The 17,475-nt window shown below is 45.4% G+C and overlaps 2 protein-coding genes across 2 annotated transcripts in view; one reads left to right on the forward strand and one right to left on the reverse strand.

The window, feature by feature from the left end:
* Positions 1-17,475, forward strand: part of LOC134340933 (zinc-binding protein A33-like) — a 103,493-nt gene that overhangs the window by 3,030 nt on the left and 82,988 nt on the right. The window lies entirely within an intron of this gene.
* Positions 700-17,115, reverse strand: LOC134340940 (zinc-binding protein A33-like). Its single transcript, XM_063038539.1, has 6 exons — positions 16,690-17,115; positions 15,901-15,996; positions 14,766-14,999; positions 12,058-12,080; positions 11,852-11,970; positions 700-1,583 (listed from the first exon to the last, which is right to left on the reverse strand). The coding sequence occupies exons 1-6, from the start codon at positions 17,098-17,100 to the stop codon at positions 1,030-1,032; spliced, it is 1,437 nt and encodes a 478-aa protein (XP_062894609.1). The 5' UTR covers positions 17,101-17,115; the 3' UTR covers positions 700-1,029.

Genomic DNA, 17,475 nt, shown 5'->3' on the forward strand with positions numbered 1-17,475 from the left:
ATGTGATAAGAATGTTAAAGATGAAATCTGAGGCAAACTAGCCAATAGTATAAAACATGGCAGATTAAATACAGTGTTGGGAAATATCTGACCATGCATTTTTGTCCAAGGAATAATATTGTTCAGTATTATTTAAATAGACAGAAAATTCACAGGTGCAGGGGGCTTAGGAGGTCTCCTGCAAGAGTCCCAGAAGGTTATTTCACATTTTGAGTCTGTGGTAAAGAAGGGAAATGCAATGCTGGCTTTTCTTTGAAGGGGAATAGAATATTTAAGCAAGGAGATAATGCTGAGCCTTTATAAGACACAAGTTAGGCCATACTTGGAGTTTTGTCAACGTTTTGGATCCCATATCTCATAAAGGAAAGGGGGGTCTCATTGAAACCTACCGAGTGTTGGAAGGATTAGATAGGGTGGATGTGGAGAGGTTGTTTCATGTGGTGGGGATATCCAGACTAGAGGACACAGTCTCAATATTGAGGGGAGACCTTTTGAACAGAGGTCGGGGGGGATATTTTTAGCCAGAGAGTAGTGACCCTGTGGAATACTCTATCACAGACTACGGTGGAGACAAGCTGTGGGTATATTTAAGGCGGAAGTTGATCATTTCCTGATCTATCAGTACATCAAAGGACATGGTGAGAAGGCAGGTGTATGGGGTTGAGTGGGATCCGGGATCAGTCATGATGGAATGCCGGAGCGGAGTCAATGGGCTGAACGGCCTAATTCTGCTCCTGTCTGTTATGTTCTGACCAAGACTCACCCCGACCCCCCTCTCCCAGTCAGCACCACCCCCACTTGTCCCAATTAACCTGTCTCAGTGCGGGTAGACTTTAGGACCCGGAGGAGCTCAGGACCCGCCGCCCCGCAGCTGCTGCTGAATCCGCGGTGTTTCTGTTCGGTTGTCGGATGCGGTGAACGAGTTAAAATTAATGGATCGATAATTCTCATCTCGTATTTATTTCACTCTCCGCACGTTTATATTTACAGGGATTTTACTCCTGACGCCGGTCCCGGGACCCGACCCGTTTACAGACCCGGAGCGGAACCGGAGCAGATTCTCAGCCACCGATTTGCACGCCGAGTCCAGAAGAAAGGATAAAGTTTCCCCGTGAATTTATTCCCAGTGAAGGTGTGGAGATGGGACTTGGTCTCCGCGTTGTAAAATGAAACTGTCCCGGACTGGTAACTGAGATAAACTCCCACCCTCCCGGGGATGGGACCGGCAGGGAGACGGGACCCGAAGTAGAAGAGACCACTGAGCACGTAATAATCCCGATGTAACACGTCATCATCCCGCCCGATGACCCAGAATCCGGTCTCCGGTCTCAGACTGACCCGTCCCTTCCTCTCCACGGACTCTGCGGCGACTCCCAGACACCAGCGCCGATTCCCCGTCACCCCCACCTCCCAGTAATGTCTCCCCGATGTGAATCCCTCCGATCCCAGCACACAAGCCCAGAATGTGAATCTCTTCCCGGTGTCAGGGAGATTCCTCCGGGTCCGGGTCCGTCTCACACTCTTCCGATCCTCAGACACCTCGAGCCGCGGATTCGCCGTTTCCACATCCAGGGTGACAGAGACTGGGGGGAGAAGCAGAGAATTAGTGAGTCCTCGGGGATCCGGGGGAGACTCGGGCAGCGCGGCCCCGGGGATCGGGGGGAGACTCGGGCAGCGCGGCCCCGGGGATCGGGGGGAGACTCGGGCAGCGCGGCCCCGGGGATCGGGGGGAGACTCGGGCAGCGCGGCCCCGGGGATCGGGGGGAGACTCGGTCAGCGCGGCCCCGGGGACCGGGGGGAGACTCGGGCAGCGCGGCCCCGGGGATCGGGGGGAGACTCGGGCAGCGCGGCCCCGGGGACCGGGGGGAGACTCGGGCAGCGCGGCCTCGGGGATCGGGGGGAGACTCGGGTAGCGCGGCCCCGGGGATCGGGGGGAGACTCGGGTAGCGCGGCCCCGGGGATCGGTGGAAAGGCCGCTGGGCCTCAGGCGCAGTCGGGCGGCCGACAAGAACCTTTCCCGTGTTTGACCCGAGGAAAGCGGATGGACAACTAATGTCTCCCCAAGGGTTTTCCGCTGGACGGAGAGCAGAGATTTCCCGATCAGACAGACACAAAATGCTGGAGGAACCGAGCGGGTCAGGCAGGAGGTTTGGAGAAAGATGGACAGTCTACGTTTCAGGTCGACATCTTCCCTCAAGAACAGAAATAGGGGAGATAGACAGCAGAAACAGTGCGGGAAAGGGGTGGATTAAGATCAGAAGGAGGTGAGTAAACGGATTTAAACAGGAGGTCAGAGGTTCTTCGGCCCAACTTGTTCGTGCCGACCAATTTACTTTAATTAGCTAGGTCCATCTGCCCATTATTCCTTTCCACCTTTCTTATCCACGTACCTGGCAAGATGCATTTTAAAACATTGTCACTGTACCCATCTCTACAGTTGAACAAGGGCCCGGTGTAACCAGAGATAACCCTCTTCCCTGCCCACTGTGCCATGAATTTTAGTGTCACCCACAGACCAACCAACTCTGTCAGCTACATTATCACCCAAATCATTAATAGGAATGACAAACAACCCCGGCCCCAGCTCCGACCTCTGCAGGTCACAGGCCTCCAGTCCTCTGTGTTTCAGAGACACTTGGACAGACACTTCAATAGGCAAGGCACAGAAGGAGACTGACCTAATGCTGGCCAATGGGATGAATGTAGATGGGTAAATAGGTCAGCACAGAGGTGAAGGGTCGAAGGGCACATTTCTATGCTGTACGGCGATGGCTCTGTGAACTGAATGGATAAGAACCCCCAAACCCCCCTCCGCCTACGGGTGCTGAGAATTCCAAACAGACAGTGACCCCTGACCCTTGACTCCTCAGATGGGGAAACATCCTCCCTGTATCCTGCCTGTTGAGATCTGAAAGAATGTTGTGTTTTCCTGTGATCTCATCTCATTCTTCTGAACAGGAAACAGAGAACATAGAACAGTACAGCACAGGAACAGGCCCTTCATTCAATGTTAACATTCGTTTGTGAGTGTGAAGTGTTTGGAGTGGGAGAGTGTGAAGGTTCGAGACAGTAAAGGAGGTGATAATGGAAACCAGCAGTGGAGAGATGAACGTCAGATTGAACCAGAACCAGGTGGGGGAGGGGTGGAAAGCCTGTGGGTGAACTGTGTGTGTAGACGTAACGAGAAGGTGGCGGGGGACAAAGATGGAGATGAGGATCCCTTTGTCCCCTTTCCCACAACCCCATCACCCGCAGCCCCTCATTTGGACAGGGGGATGAATTAACAGGGACCCTTAAGAAACACAGGTCCTGATGAAGGGTTTCAGTCTGAACTGTCGACTGTTTCCTCTTTTCCATAGATGCTTCCTGGCCTGCTGAGTTCCTCCAGCATTTTGTGTGTGTGGCTCCACTTTAAATATACTCAATGAAATATATTCCCTGTGGCAGATTCACTATCCAGTGGATAAAGGAATTCCTCCTCATCTCTGTTCTAAATGGACACCCTCTAGTCAGAGGCTGTGCCTTCTGTCCTCAACCCACCCACTATAGGAAACATCCTTCCGACATCTACTCTCTGCAGACAAGTTTCAGAGAGGTCAGGCCGAGACCCTTCATCAGGACCTGTGTTGCTTGGATTACCAGCATCTGCAGATTTTCTTGTGTTTGATTTTTAAAGTAGAGTTGATAGGTAAACCATTGATTGGTCAGGGCGTCAAAAATTATGGGGAGGAGGTGGGAGAATAGGGTTAAGAGGGATAAGAAATCAGCCATTCTTCTAAACTTCAGTGAGTACAGGCCCAGAACCATCAAACACTCTGAATATGTTAACAACAGGAATTCTGCAGATGCTGGAAATTCAAGCAACACACATCAAAGTTGCTGGTGAACGCATCATTTTGGATCTCCCCCCCCCTCCCACTTTCAAATCTCTTACTAACTCTTCCTTCAGTTAGTCCTGACGAAGGGTCTCGCCCTGAAACGTCGACTGTACCTCTTCCTAGAGATGCTGCCTGGCCTGCTGCATTCACCAGCAACTTTTATGTGTGTTACTCTGAATATGTTAACTCTTTCATTCCCAGAATCATTCTTGTGAACCTCCTGGACCCTCTCCAATGCCGTCACATCTTTTCCAATATAAGAGACCCAAAACTGCTCAAAATAATCCAAGTGTAGTCGGATCAATGCCTTCTAAACCCTCAGAATGACATCCTATTCAAATCCTCTCTGAATGAGTGCTAACATTGAGTTTGTGGATCTTACCGCTGACACAAACTGCAAGTTAACCTTCAGTAAATCTTGCACCAGGAGCCCCAAGTACATTTGCACTTCTGACTTTTGAATTTCCTTGCTGTTTACAAAATCGTCTATGCCTTTATTTCTTCTACCAAAGGGCGTGCACACCTTCACTACTCGATAATCCATCTATCATTTATTTGCCCATTTCCTGATCTGTCTCTGTCCTTCCCCAGACTCTGAGTTTCTGCAGCACTGCATCCCCTTAAACTATCTTCCTATTATCTACAAGTTTGGCCACAAAGGCAACAACTCTGTCATCCAAATCATTCTTTGTCTATCCTGGATTTGTGTTCTTCAAAGAATTCCAACATATTTGTCAGGCAAGATTCCCCCTTAAGGGAAGGCATGCTGTCTTTGCGCTATTTTATCATGTGCCTCCATGTACCCAAAAGCTCCTCCTTAATACTGGACTCCAACATCATTCCAAGCACACCACATCCAGACTAACACACCAGTAATTTTCTTTCCTCAGCTGCTCTTCCTTCTTAAAGAGTGAAGTGACCTTTGCAAATCACAGTCACCCTGAGTGAACAAATATCTAGTGATTATTGAAAGATCATTACTAATGCCCCCATATTCCCTTCAGCTAACTCTTTCCGAACACTGGGGTGTAGTCCATCTGGTCCAGGTACCTTCAGACCGTCAATCTTCCCACGCACTTTCTTCTCAGTAACATCAGCAACACTCAATTCTGTCCCCAGATACTCTCACATTTCTGACATAGACCAAGTATCTTCCACAGTGAGGATTGACACAAAATATGAAATACGTTTCTCTGTCATGTCTTTATCTCACATTTATCCTCACCAGTGTTATTTTGTTGGTGTCAAAATTCCACTCTCACCTCTCTTTTACTCTTTACATTTTTCTGTCCTGTTGAGTATTGTTGGCAAGCTTTCACTCGTATCTCATTTTGTCACCTTATGGCTTTGCAATTGCTTTCTGTTGATTATCAAATTCTTCTTGATACTCCAACATCCTGCTAATTTTTGCTCTATTGTGTGCCTTCTCTTTTGCTTTCATGCTGTCTTTGACTTCCCGTGTCAAACACAGTTACCTCATCCTCCCTGTATAATTCTTCTTCATCTTTGGTCGTTATCTATCCAAATTGCCCCTGGAACTCCAGTCTTTGTTGTTCTGCAATCTTCTCTGCTCGTGTCCCCTTTCAATCTACTTTGGTCAGCTCCTCCCTCATGCCTCTGTAACCAACTTTTCTCCACTCTGATACCGATACATCTGACATTATCTCCCTCTTAAATTGTTGAGTGAATTCTATCATTCTATGATCACTGCTTTCGGGAGGTTCTTTTACCTTAATCTCCCAAATCATATCTGTTTCATTATACAAATCCCACTCCAGAATTGCCTTTCTCCCATTGGACTCAACCACAAGCTGTTCTAAAAAGTCATCTCGGGGGCATTCTACAAATTCCCTCTCCTGGAATGCAACACCAACATGATTTTCCCAATCTACCTGCATGTTGGAATACCCCATTCCGACCATCACCTTGCGTTTTTTTTCCACCTCATGGTGTAATTTGTATCCCATTTGGAGTCTTTTTACCCTTGCGGTTTCTCAACTCTACCCACAATGATTCAACATCTTCTAGTCCTGTCACCTCTTGAAGGATTTCATTTCATTTTTTTTACCAACAGAGCCTCCCCATCCCCTCTGCCTACCTGCCCATCCTTTGAATACAAGGTGTATCCTTGAAAGTTCACCTTCAAACCAGCATCCCCTTTCCAGCACAACTCAGTGATGCCACCAACGTTGTACCTGCCAATCTCTACCTGCGCGACAACATCATCAACCTTATTCCGTATACTGGAGCATTCAAATATAACACCTTCAGTCCTGTATTCACCAGCCTATTCGACACTGTCCACAGGAACTTAAGGAAGGTCTTTGATATTGATGATAGACCACACTGGGGCTATTGTCTGCATTTCTGGTTCCCCGAACATGGGGAGGATGTCATTACACTGGACAGGAAGCTTCAGAAGGATGTTACCAGGACTGGGGGGCTTGAGTTAAAAGCAGAGAGTGAGTAAGCTTGGGCTATTTAGCTGTAGTGTAGGATGTTGAGGGATGACCCCTTATCGAGGTAAATACATTCATAAAGGGCTTAGATAAAGTGTGTCTTTTTTCAAAAAAATGGTAGTACAGAACCAAAAGACTCAGATTGAAAGTGAGAGGGAAAATTTTTATGAAGGATCTGTGGGGTAGCATTCTCACAGAGAGGTGGGTAGGTATATGGAACTTGCTGTCAGATGCTGCAGAAACAGGTAAAATATTCTAAAATAAATTTAGAGAGGTACACAGATAGAAAGTGGTTAGAGGGATATGGGGCATAAACACATAAATGGGACATGCTCAGGAAGACATCTTAGTCTTGTAGATGGATGAAGTCGGCTGTGGGTTCAACATCTGTCAAATCCTCCCAGATCATCATCCCGAGGAATTTCACCCTAGAGTCTGTCTGTGAACTGTTGATGTAACAACACGGTAGAGGGCAGCTCCATGCCACAGAACAGACAGACTGGGTAAGGACAACAGATTTCATTCCCAAATGGAAACTTGTGGCTGTCTCTTTGACTGTGTGTCACACTCTGATAATATGTCTGGGTATGTGTTACTCTGTGTGTGTGTGTTTGTTGTTTGTGGTAAATATCAGTGTGTTTGTGTGTACACATTGAAGGAGAGTGTGCATATTGAAGTATTTGTGTGTTACAGTGTGTCATCACATGTCTGGTGTGTGCTGACAATGTGTGACATGTGTGTGTGTGTGTGTTGTTTCAATAAATAAGTTACCGTGTCTGAAGAGAATGGTTTCCAGGTTACTGAGGGAAATAACGACGTATATTGCTGAGGCTTTGACTATATACTTCTAGTGTAAGTATGTGTGGGGGTGTTTTGCCAGACGGTTGTGCTGTGTGTGCTGCTTCCGAGATGAAATCCTGAACAATGTCAATGCTGGTCGGGTTGTCCGTGCTCATTCTCACAATGCTTCAATGTTGTGGTCTGATAACCATAAGGGCATAAGATATAGGAGCAGAATTAGGCCATTTGGCCCATCGAGTCTGTTCCAGCATTCAGTCATAGCTGATCCTTTCCCCCCTCCTCATCCCCACTCCCCAGCCTGCTCCCCGTAACCTTTGATGCCATGTCCAATCTAGAGCCTATCAAACTAACAAATTCATCAGACTCTGGCTCAAAACTTTCTCCACATCTGTTTTAAACGGGCGTCTCTCCACTGTGAGGCTGTGCCCTGTTGTCCTAGACTCTCCAACCATGGGAAATATCCTTTCCACATCTACTCTGTCTGGGTCTTTCAACATTCCAGGTTTCATTGAGATCCCCCCTCATCTTTCTAAATTCCAGCGAGTACAGACACAGAGCTATCAAACGTTCCTCATATGATAACGCTTTCATTCTCGGAATCATCCTTGTGAACTGAACCCTCTGCAATGTAGCACATCTTTTCTTAGATGAGGAGCCCAATACTGCTCATAATACTGAAAACGCGGCTTCACCATTGCCTAACATCATATCCCTGCTCTTGAATTGAATGCTATTCTAAATCTCTTGAAATGAATGCTAACATTGCATTTGCCTTCCTCACTACTGCCTCTACCTGCAAGTTAACCTTTAGGGTGTTCTGCAAAAGGACTCCTAAGTCTATTTTCATCTCGGCTTTTGGATTTTCTTCCGATTAAAAAAAATAAATAATCTGCACATTATTTCTACTACCAAAGTGGATGACCATGAATTTTCCATCATTGTATAACATTTGCCACTTTCTTGCCCATTCTCCTCATCCTTGTGCAGCCTACCTGTTTCTTCAATACAACCTGCACTCCACCAATCTTCATATCATCTGAAAACTTGGCAACAAAGCCATCTATTCTAGTACGAGAGGGCACAACTTCAGGATTGAAGGGTGTCCTTTTTGAACTAAGATGCGGAGAAATTACTTTAGTCAGAGGATGGTAAATCTGTGGAATTTGTTGCCATGAACGGCTCTGGAGGCCAGGTCATTGGGTATATTTAAGGCAGAAATAGATAGGTTCTTGATTAGCAAGGGCATCGAAGGGTATTGGGTGAAAGCAGGGGAGTGTGGATGACTGGAAGAATTGGATCAGCCCAAGATTGAATGAAGGAGAAGACCCAATGGGCCGAATGGACTACTTCTGCTCCTATATCTTATGGTCTAATCCATCAGTTAAATCATGATATACAGCATAAAGTGATGGTGACCTAACACTGACCCCTGTGGAGCACCGGTCTCTGGCAGCCAACCAGAAAAGGATCCCTTTACTCTCATTCGCTGTTTCCTACCAATCAGCCAATATTCTAACCATGCCAATACCTTTTCTGTAATAGCATGAGCTCTTAACTTGGAAAGCAGCTTCATGTGTGACACCTTGTCAAAGGCCTTCTTAGATTCCAAATATACAACATCCACTGCATCCTCTTTATCTACCCTATTTGTAACCTTCTCAAAGAACTCCAACAAGTTTGTCAGGCGAGATATTCCCTTAAGGAAGCGAGGCTGACTTGTCCTATCTTGTCCAGTGTCACCAAGTATTCCATAACCTCATACTTAACAATTGACTCCAACTTCTTCTGAACCACAGAGGTGAGGCTAACTGGTCTATAATTTCCTTTCTGCTGCCTTCCTCCTTACTTAAAGAGTGGAGTGACATTTGCAATTTTCCAGTCCTCTGGCATCATGCCAGAGTCCAATGATTTTAGAAAGATCATTACTAATGCCTCCACGATGTCTACAGCAACCTCTTTCAGAACCCTAGGATTCCGCGTGACTTATGTACCTTTAGCTTTTTGAGCACATTCTCTCTTGTAACGGTAACTGCACCATTTCTCTTCGTTTAACATCTGCCACCGTGCTCATGTCCTCCACAGTGAAGGCTGATACAAAATACTCATTTTGTTCATCTGCCATCCCTTTATCCCACATTATTACATATCCGGCCTCATTTTCTAGCGGTCCTATAGCCACTCTCATCTCTATTTTATTTTCTTTACAATACTTGAAAAACAATTTGATATTGTTTGCCAGCTTGTTTTACAAAGACAGGTGTGTAAAAAGGGCCTGAAAGATCTTTGGAGACTCGAGTCACCCCAACCACAAACTGTATCAGTTGCTACCATCCAGGAAACAGTATCGCAGCGTAAAAGCCAGGACCAACAGGCTCCGGGGACAGCTTCTTCCACCAGCTCATCAGACTGATTAACTCGTGGTGAGACAACTGTATTTCTATGTTATATTGACCAGCATGTTGTACATATTATTTATCATAAATTACTGTAAATTGCACATTTAGATGGAGACGATTTTTAATCCTCATGTATACGAAGGATGTAAGGAATAAAGTCAATTCAATTCAAATCAATTTCATGTTTAGTTTTTTCCCTCCCAATCATTCTTTCAGTTCACCTCTGTAGGTATTTAAAAGCTTCCCAATCCTCTGTCTTCCGACTAATTTTTGCTTTGTTGTATGCCCTCTCTTTTGCCTTTACATTAACTTGACTTCCCTTGTCAGCCACGGTTTTACTGTTTTGCCATTTGAGTATTTATTTATTTTTGTAATACATCTATCCTTCACATTCCTCATTTTCCCAGAAACTGACACCATCTCTGCTCTGCTCTCATCCCTGCCAGCATCTCCTTCCAAATTGCTTTGGCCATCTCCTCTCTCAGACCACTTTACTGAAATGCTACCATGTCAGAATCTACTGTCTCCTTATCAAATTTCAAGTTGAACTCAGTCATGTTGTGAGCATTCTGTCCTAAGGGTTCTTTTACCTAATCACCTCCGGTTCAATACATAACACCCAATCAAGTAGAGCTGTTCCCTGAGTAGTCTCATGGACAAACTGCTCAATAAAACATCACACAGCATTCAACACATTCACTCTCTTGAGATCCTTTACCAACCTGATTTTCCCAATTGACCTGCATGTTGAAATCTCCCATGACTATTATAACATTGTCCTCTTCATCGGCCTTTTCTATTTCCAGTTGTAATCTGTGGTCCACATCCAGCTACTGTTGGGATCCTGTATATGACTGTCATCAGTGTCATTTTCACTTTTGCAGTTCCTTCACTCAACCCACAAGGAATCAACATCTTCCAATCCTATGTCACATCTTGCTACTGATTTACCAGCAGAGCTATGACACCTCATCGGCCTTCCTTCCTATACCACCGATACATTGTGTAACCTTGGACATTCAGCTCCCAACTGCAACCATCCTTCAGCCATGATTCAGTGATGGCCACAACACCATACCTGACAATCTGTAATAGTGCAACAAGATCATCCACCTTATTTCTTATAATCGTGCACTAAGATATAACACTTTTTGTACTGTATTTGCTACCCGTTTCAATGCTGCATCCCTAATGCACTGATACTCACCCTGCTGGCTGCAATTTTGTCTTCGCATCTGTCCGTCCTATCTGAAAGTTTGACTGCATGATGTCTTTGCATTTTTACCGTCAGTCCTATTCCTTCACTCCAGTTCCAACCCCCCACACCACCAAATTAGTTTAAGCCCTCCACAACAGCTCTATCAATCCTTTCTGTGAGAATACTGTTCTTCCTCGGGTCCAGGTGCAACTCACCCCATTTGAACAGGTCATACCCCCACCAGAAGAGATCCCAATGATCCCAGAACCTGAAGCCCTGCCCCCTGCACCATCTTCTCAGCCATCTTTAATCTGCCAAATTATCCTGCTTCTACCCTCACCAGTACGTGGCACAGGCAGCAGTCCAGAAATTATAATCCTCGAGTTACTGCTTCTGAGCTTTCTACTAAGCTCTCCAAATTCTACTTTCAGGACCACTTTGCTTTTACATTTGTGTCATTGGTTCCAAAATGTACCAAGATATCTGGCTGTTTTCCGTCCCTCTCCAAAATGCTGCAGGCACGATCCGAGATGCCCCTGACTCTGGCACCGAGGATGCAACATACTATTCATGTGTCCCGTTCACATCCACAGATTCTCCTGTCTGTTCCCCGACTGAGTCCCCAATCACTACCACTCCCCCTCTTTTCCCTCTAACAACAGTGAGAGTTGCAGATCCAGAAGGGGGAAGACCTGCGTCAATCAGAATCTGCACTCACAGCACATGAAGGACTTGTGCATTTTTCTGACAAGCCCAGTGACCACACTGATGCCCGCTTTTATTCCCTACAATATCATCAAGTCAGTATTAATTTCCCAACTCCTGTGGTAGGATTCAAACTCATGCCTTGGCGTGTTAGTGCAGTGGCCTGGGACCAGGACACAGTGGTTCATCTGCCAGTCCCGTGTATTATTTGTAGTGTGACCCTGTGCTGGTGTGTTCAGGGGTCTGACATCTCCAGCTGACCACGTGACGGTGATGCCCCCCCCCCAGTCGGTGGGTCTGATGTCGAATAGACTTCAATTCCCCTTCAGCCCATTATTACAGCCAATATTTCCTTTAAATTAGAACCTAATTGTGTCTCACAAACAATGAATAATGAATCTTTGTACGTTTTACCTCGATAATTGGCATCAAGTGTTTCTCTCAGCACTGTGTTCAACAAATAGAGGTGATCGAATTTTTCAAATGGTAGGGACTCATCTGTCACTGACAATTCCTGGACATCGTCATTCTTGCTGTAAATATTAAACTGCTGGTGATAAACTGGAATTTTGAACTATTTTACAAATCCATACAGGGTTTGAGTAAAGAGCATGTCCTACCTCCTGTTCCGACGAGCTTCCTCCTGAAATAAACAAAAACACAAATCTGTTTAGACTTGGACTCACTGTCCACATCCTGAATTTCATCCAAATCATTACAAGGTGTTGAAAATTCCCATTCAAACAGTCACTCACTCACACAACCAAAACAGAAACAGAGGTTAAATTAAAGGAAAAGTTAGACCATTACTGGGACGATGAAACATACAGGGAAGACTTTTACAGGTTGTGTATTTTCACCTGGGTATGACATCAGGGTGATAATATGGAGGAATTTAAGATCGGTGATGGATTTAATCATGTGCGGGGCGATGGAGGGGTGGGGGGAGCCTGTATTTATGGGGAGAACTGTAGGAGATGAAATTCCAGAAGGATTTTAATAAGTCTCATAAGAAATTTAGTGAAGAGGATGTGGAACTCACTGCCACAGGAGGGTTTGAAGCGGAACATCAGAGATTGAATGTAATGGGATAACTGGATAAACACATGAGGGACCATGGAGTTCAGAGCACTGTCGCTGAGTGTGGTGAGTAGGTCGGAGGAGGATTGCGAAGCAGGGAAATTGATAGAAAATGATGGGCCGAATGGCCTGTTTATGATGGAGACCGGATGAGATGCACCCCAGTCCACTGCGGGAGGTGAGGGTGGAGATTGCTGTGCCTCTGGCGATGATCTTTGCATCATCAATGAGGACGGGAGAGGTTCCGGAGAATTGGAGGGTTGCAGATGTCTTTCCTTTATTCAAGAAAGGGAGTAGAGATAGCCCAGGAAATTATAGAGCAGTGAGTGTTACTTCAGTGGTTGGTAAGTTGATGGAGAAGATTCTGAGAGGCAGGAATGATGAACATTTGGAGAGGAATAATATGGTTAGGAATAGTCAACATGGCTGTTCGAGGACCCCTGGTGAGTTTTCTAAATGACCTGTATAAGGAAAGGACGGGATGGGTTAGTAAATTTGCTGATGACACAAAGGTTAGGGGTGTTGTGGATAGTGTGGGGAGCTGTCAGAATTTACAGCAGGCCATCGATAGGATGCAAATCTGTGCTGAAAAGTGGCAGGTTGGAGTTCAAACCAGCTAAGTGTGAAGTGGTTCACTTTGGTAGATCATATAATGGCATACTATGGTATTAATGATAAGACTCTTGGCAGTGTGGAAGATCAGAGGGATCTTGGGGTCCGAGTCCATAGGACACTCAAATCTACTAAGCAAGTTGTCTCTGTGGTTGAGCTGCATTGGCCTTCATCAACCGTGGGATTGAGTTTTGGAGCCGAGAGGTAATGTTACAGCTATATAGGACCCCGGTCAGACCCCACTTGGAGTACTGTACTCATTTCTGGTCACCTCACTATAGGAATGATGTGGAAACCACAGAAAGGGTGCAGAGGATTTACAAGGATGTTGGCTGGCTTACGGATCATGCCTTATGAGTATCAGTTGAGTGAACTCGGCCTTTTCTCCTTGGAGCGACGGAGGATGAGAGGTGACCTGATGGAGCTGTATAAGAGGCATTGATCAGAGTCAGAGGCTTTTTCTCAGGGCTGAAATGGCTAACACGAGAGGACACAGTTTTAAGGTGCTTGGAAGCAGGTACAGAGAAGATGTCAGAGGTAATATTTTTACGCAGAGATTTCTGAGTGTGTGGAATGGGCTGCCGGTAATGGTGGAGGTGGCAGATATGATACCATCTTTTAAGAGGCTTCTTGATGGTGCATGGAGCTCAGAAAGATAGAGGGCTATGGGTAACCCTAGGTAATTCCCATAGTAAGGACGTGTTCAGCACAGCATTGTGGACTGAAGGGCCTGTATTGTGCTGTGGGTTTTCTATGTTTCTGTTTCTATGCTTCTAATGGGATACAATTCCATGTGGAACTTATCTGAAAAAAATAAAGAAACATTAAAAGTTTCCCTAATGTGACATTAACCGGATATAGAGGATAAATCTGATGTGCGGGTCACATTCTTTGTTCTCAGTGATTGACAGAGAGACCCTCACACCCACCGCACCAGACACACTGACAGCCTGTGACTGGAACTGGGTGTTAATGGGAGTTAAGAGGATATTTAATGTGTTAATTAAATACACAATCAGCAGCTTGGTATTATGATCAGAATAAATCATTTCAGAGAAGATTGCATCCTGTCCTGGGATGTACAGAAGTTGTGGAAGTCCAGTTCTGGGACAACAACAACCCTGAATAGTTTCATCAATTGTCTGGTGAGAAACAGTTTACTGCCATTTGTAAATGCTGTGTGTAGGAGCAACACATCTGTTTTCTGTCTACAATGTATTCTGTGTTGCGTAATTGTTATGGAAACTAGTCACGTGTGTTGGGGTCTGGTACTACCGAAGGGAATAAGTTACATATTCGTGCTTTGTTCTGGGCTGTTTTGAGCTGAGGACGGATGGATGTCACATCGTTTGTTGATCGCTTCATTGCGGATTAATTTACGATTAATTACGCTGAAGTTTCATCACTTCATGATCGTATGTAGCAGATAAAGGATCGAATACATATCTTCGACATTTTATAACATCATTATTGGAGTGATCGGAGGGCGCGTCATACAAGTATAACAATCTGCGAGAGGTCGCCAGCAGCGGTAATTGGTTTGTTAGAACCGGCCGCTGTGCTGTGTTTATTTCAAATATACCACTGTTCATTTAGTGACCTGTGGCAGAAACAAATTGAAATAAAAATCCCTCACCTTGAGAAATATCACACTGTCTTTTTGAGCCATCTGTTCCTTTAACGTAGTGATTTCCTCTTGAATAAACCTTATATTCTTTTGAATCTCTCGAAGATTTCTCTGCATTGGATTCAGTATCCATGCCTCTGCTTCCCTGAGATCCCTGAGAAAACTCTGCTCTTTCTCAGTGATAATCTGCCGCAGTTCAGCAAACTGGGATGTGATGTGGGTCTGAACACTGTGTGACTGTTCCTGTCGAATGAAACGTGAAGATTAATTTACTGTATTGCTGTGTGAATTTCCTGATGACATTAGGGTGACCATTTAGTCCAGTAGAGTCCATGCTAGTTCTGAGAGCATTCCAGTCAACCCCATTCCCTCACTTTTTCCTGAAATCTAATCTCCCCATTGACCCATTAACTCCCACCGGATTCACATACACCGTCCTCCACCTCCACAGGGTTAATTGTAATTATCCATTCATCCAACACGTCCTTGGGATGTGTCTGAAACTGTGATGGAATCTTAACTTTTACTCATTATGGACTGTGCCTTTAAGAATCATGCCTGTAAGTGAGTGTGAGAGAGAGAGAGAGAGAGAGAGAGAGAGAGAGGAGAAGCTACATGATGGAAAGCTGATGTTCAGCACTCCGGCATTTATTTCGAAGATTTGGAGGACATCGAGGAGGATTGACGACACCTGCTTACTTGGATTACAAATCTCTCTCTCTCACTTCAATCCCATGGACTGAATAAACTTGCCCTACCACATCATCGTAAGACCGTATCACTTACCACCCTTGCTCTGAAGAAGATTGGGGATATAGATATATGCAGACCTATATATGCATAACACCGTTAACTCTTGATTTACCTGGTTTAAGTTACTTTATGACGTAGTTACTAATAAAATAGTGTTTTGTTAACAGCAAAACCAGACTCCAGGTGGGTTCTATTGCTGCTGATATTTTTACAGGGTTGCGTGTACGTGACATAAACTGTCATGGTCACAGGGAGAACATGCAAAATCTACACAGACAGCACCAGAGGTCAGGATCGACCCAGATCACTGGAGATGCAATACTCTGCTATTCTGCATGAAAGGGAGCAAAACTCTACAGTAATATCAGAAATTCTGCTCGGGATGTCTCACCCGAACTCCGGAAATCTTCTCTTTCTGTTGCTGCTCCTTTTCCTGGAAGTCTGATTTCTTTTTTGTGAGAGAGTCTAAGGAAGATTTTAGTTGATCCTGGATGTCAGAAAGGGAAGGAAATAGAGAAAAAAAAAGATGGATCAAAATAAACAGGCGATCAAACCCGATCATTATACACAAAATGCAGAAGGAACTCAGTGAGTCAGGCAGCATCTACGAGGGGAAATAAACACTCGACGTTTTGGGATGAGACCCTTCATTAGGACTGGGAAGGAATGGGGTCGAAGCCAAAATAAAAAGGTTGCGAATGAGAACCAGCTGACAGGTGACGGGTGAGACAACGTGAAGGGGAACGTGGGGGAGGTGATGAAGTGGGAAGCTGAGAGGGGACAGGTGGAAAAGATAAAGAGCTGAAGAGGAAGGGATCTAATGCGAGAGGACAATCGGCCATGGAGGAAACGGGAGGAATTGGGTCTGTTTGTGGCCATGAATGGTGACTAGGGAGCAGGTGGTAGGAGTCAGGTCTTGCCCCGCTTGCAGATATCGGGGTCAGGAGGGAGATCAGTGGGGATTAGAGAGTGGATAAGGGAATTACGTGGAGACCGATCCCTATAGAGAGCGGAGAGTTGTCGGGGTGGAGGGTGGGAGTGGGCTTTTGGAGAGAAAGATGTGCTTCGTGGTAGAATCCCATTGGAGATGGCGAAAGGTGGGGGAATGATGTGCTGTTTACGGAGGCTCGTGCCGTGGATAATGACGATGGGGTGAATATCAAATTCGGGTTAGTTTTACCTTGTAGAGTGTAACAGCTTCTTTAATCGGCATGAAGCGGTGCTCTCTGTGTTCCTGCGCAACTGCACAGATCAAACAGATCAGTGTCTTGTCCGTTTCACAAAACAGCTTCAGTTCTTCCTCATGTTCCTCGCAGTGAAGTTTACTTTCCTTGTCTTTCGGACTCAAGTTTATATTTCGAGCTTTTTCAGCCAGATTTGCTAAGGCCCGATTGGCCCTGAGTGTGCGGTCCACAATAACCTCTCTACATTCCGGGCAGGAGTTTCTTTCCTCCCTTTCCCAACACCGTGTGATACAAGAGCGACAGAAGTTGTGTCCGCACACCAGTATAACCGGATCGGTGAACAAATCCAGGCAGACAGGACAAATTACCTCCTCTGTCCAACTCTCGGCCTTTCTTTTCGAAGCCATGTTAACTCCTCTCACTTCCTGATTCAGAATGATTTCAGTTTCGGGGAGCTGCTGATTCCCTGCAGTACCGCGATTGTCCACTACACGCGCTGCAGTCTCGGGGAATGAATATTATGTCGCTGCGTATGTTCAGTGGGAAGGAATTGTGGCCGTTTCCATATCAGGGTGGGATCAGAAACAGATTAAATAGGTCCTAACAGAAATGAGATTGAAGACAGCCACTCAACGCTTCAGAAAAGGTGCTTCCCCTCCGCCATCAGATTTCTGAGTAGGCAATGAACATATGAACACTACTCACTACCTCTTTTTGCTATCTATTTGCACTGCTTATTTAATTTAATTGTGTATATATATAAATATATATATATTTCTTAT

This window comes from Mobula hypostoma, chromosome X2, assembly GCF_963921235.1.
Source record: "Mobula hypostoma chromosome X2, sMobHyp1.1, whole genome shotgun sequence".
NCBI lineage: Eukaryota > Metazoa > Chordata > Chondrichthyes > Myliobatiformes > Myliobatidae > Mobula > Mobula hypostoma.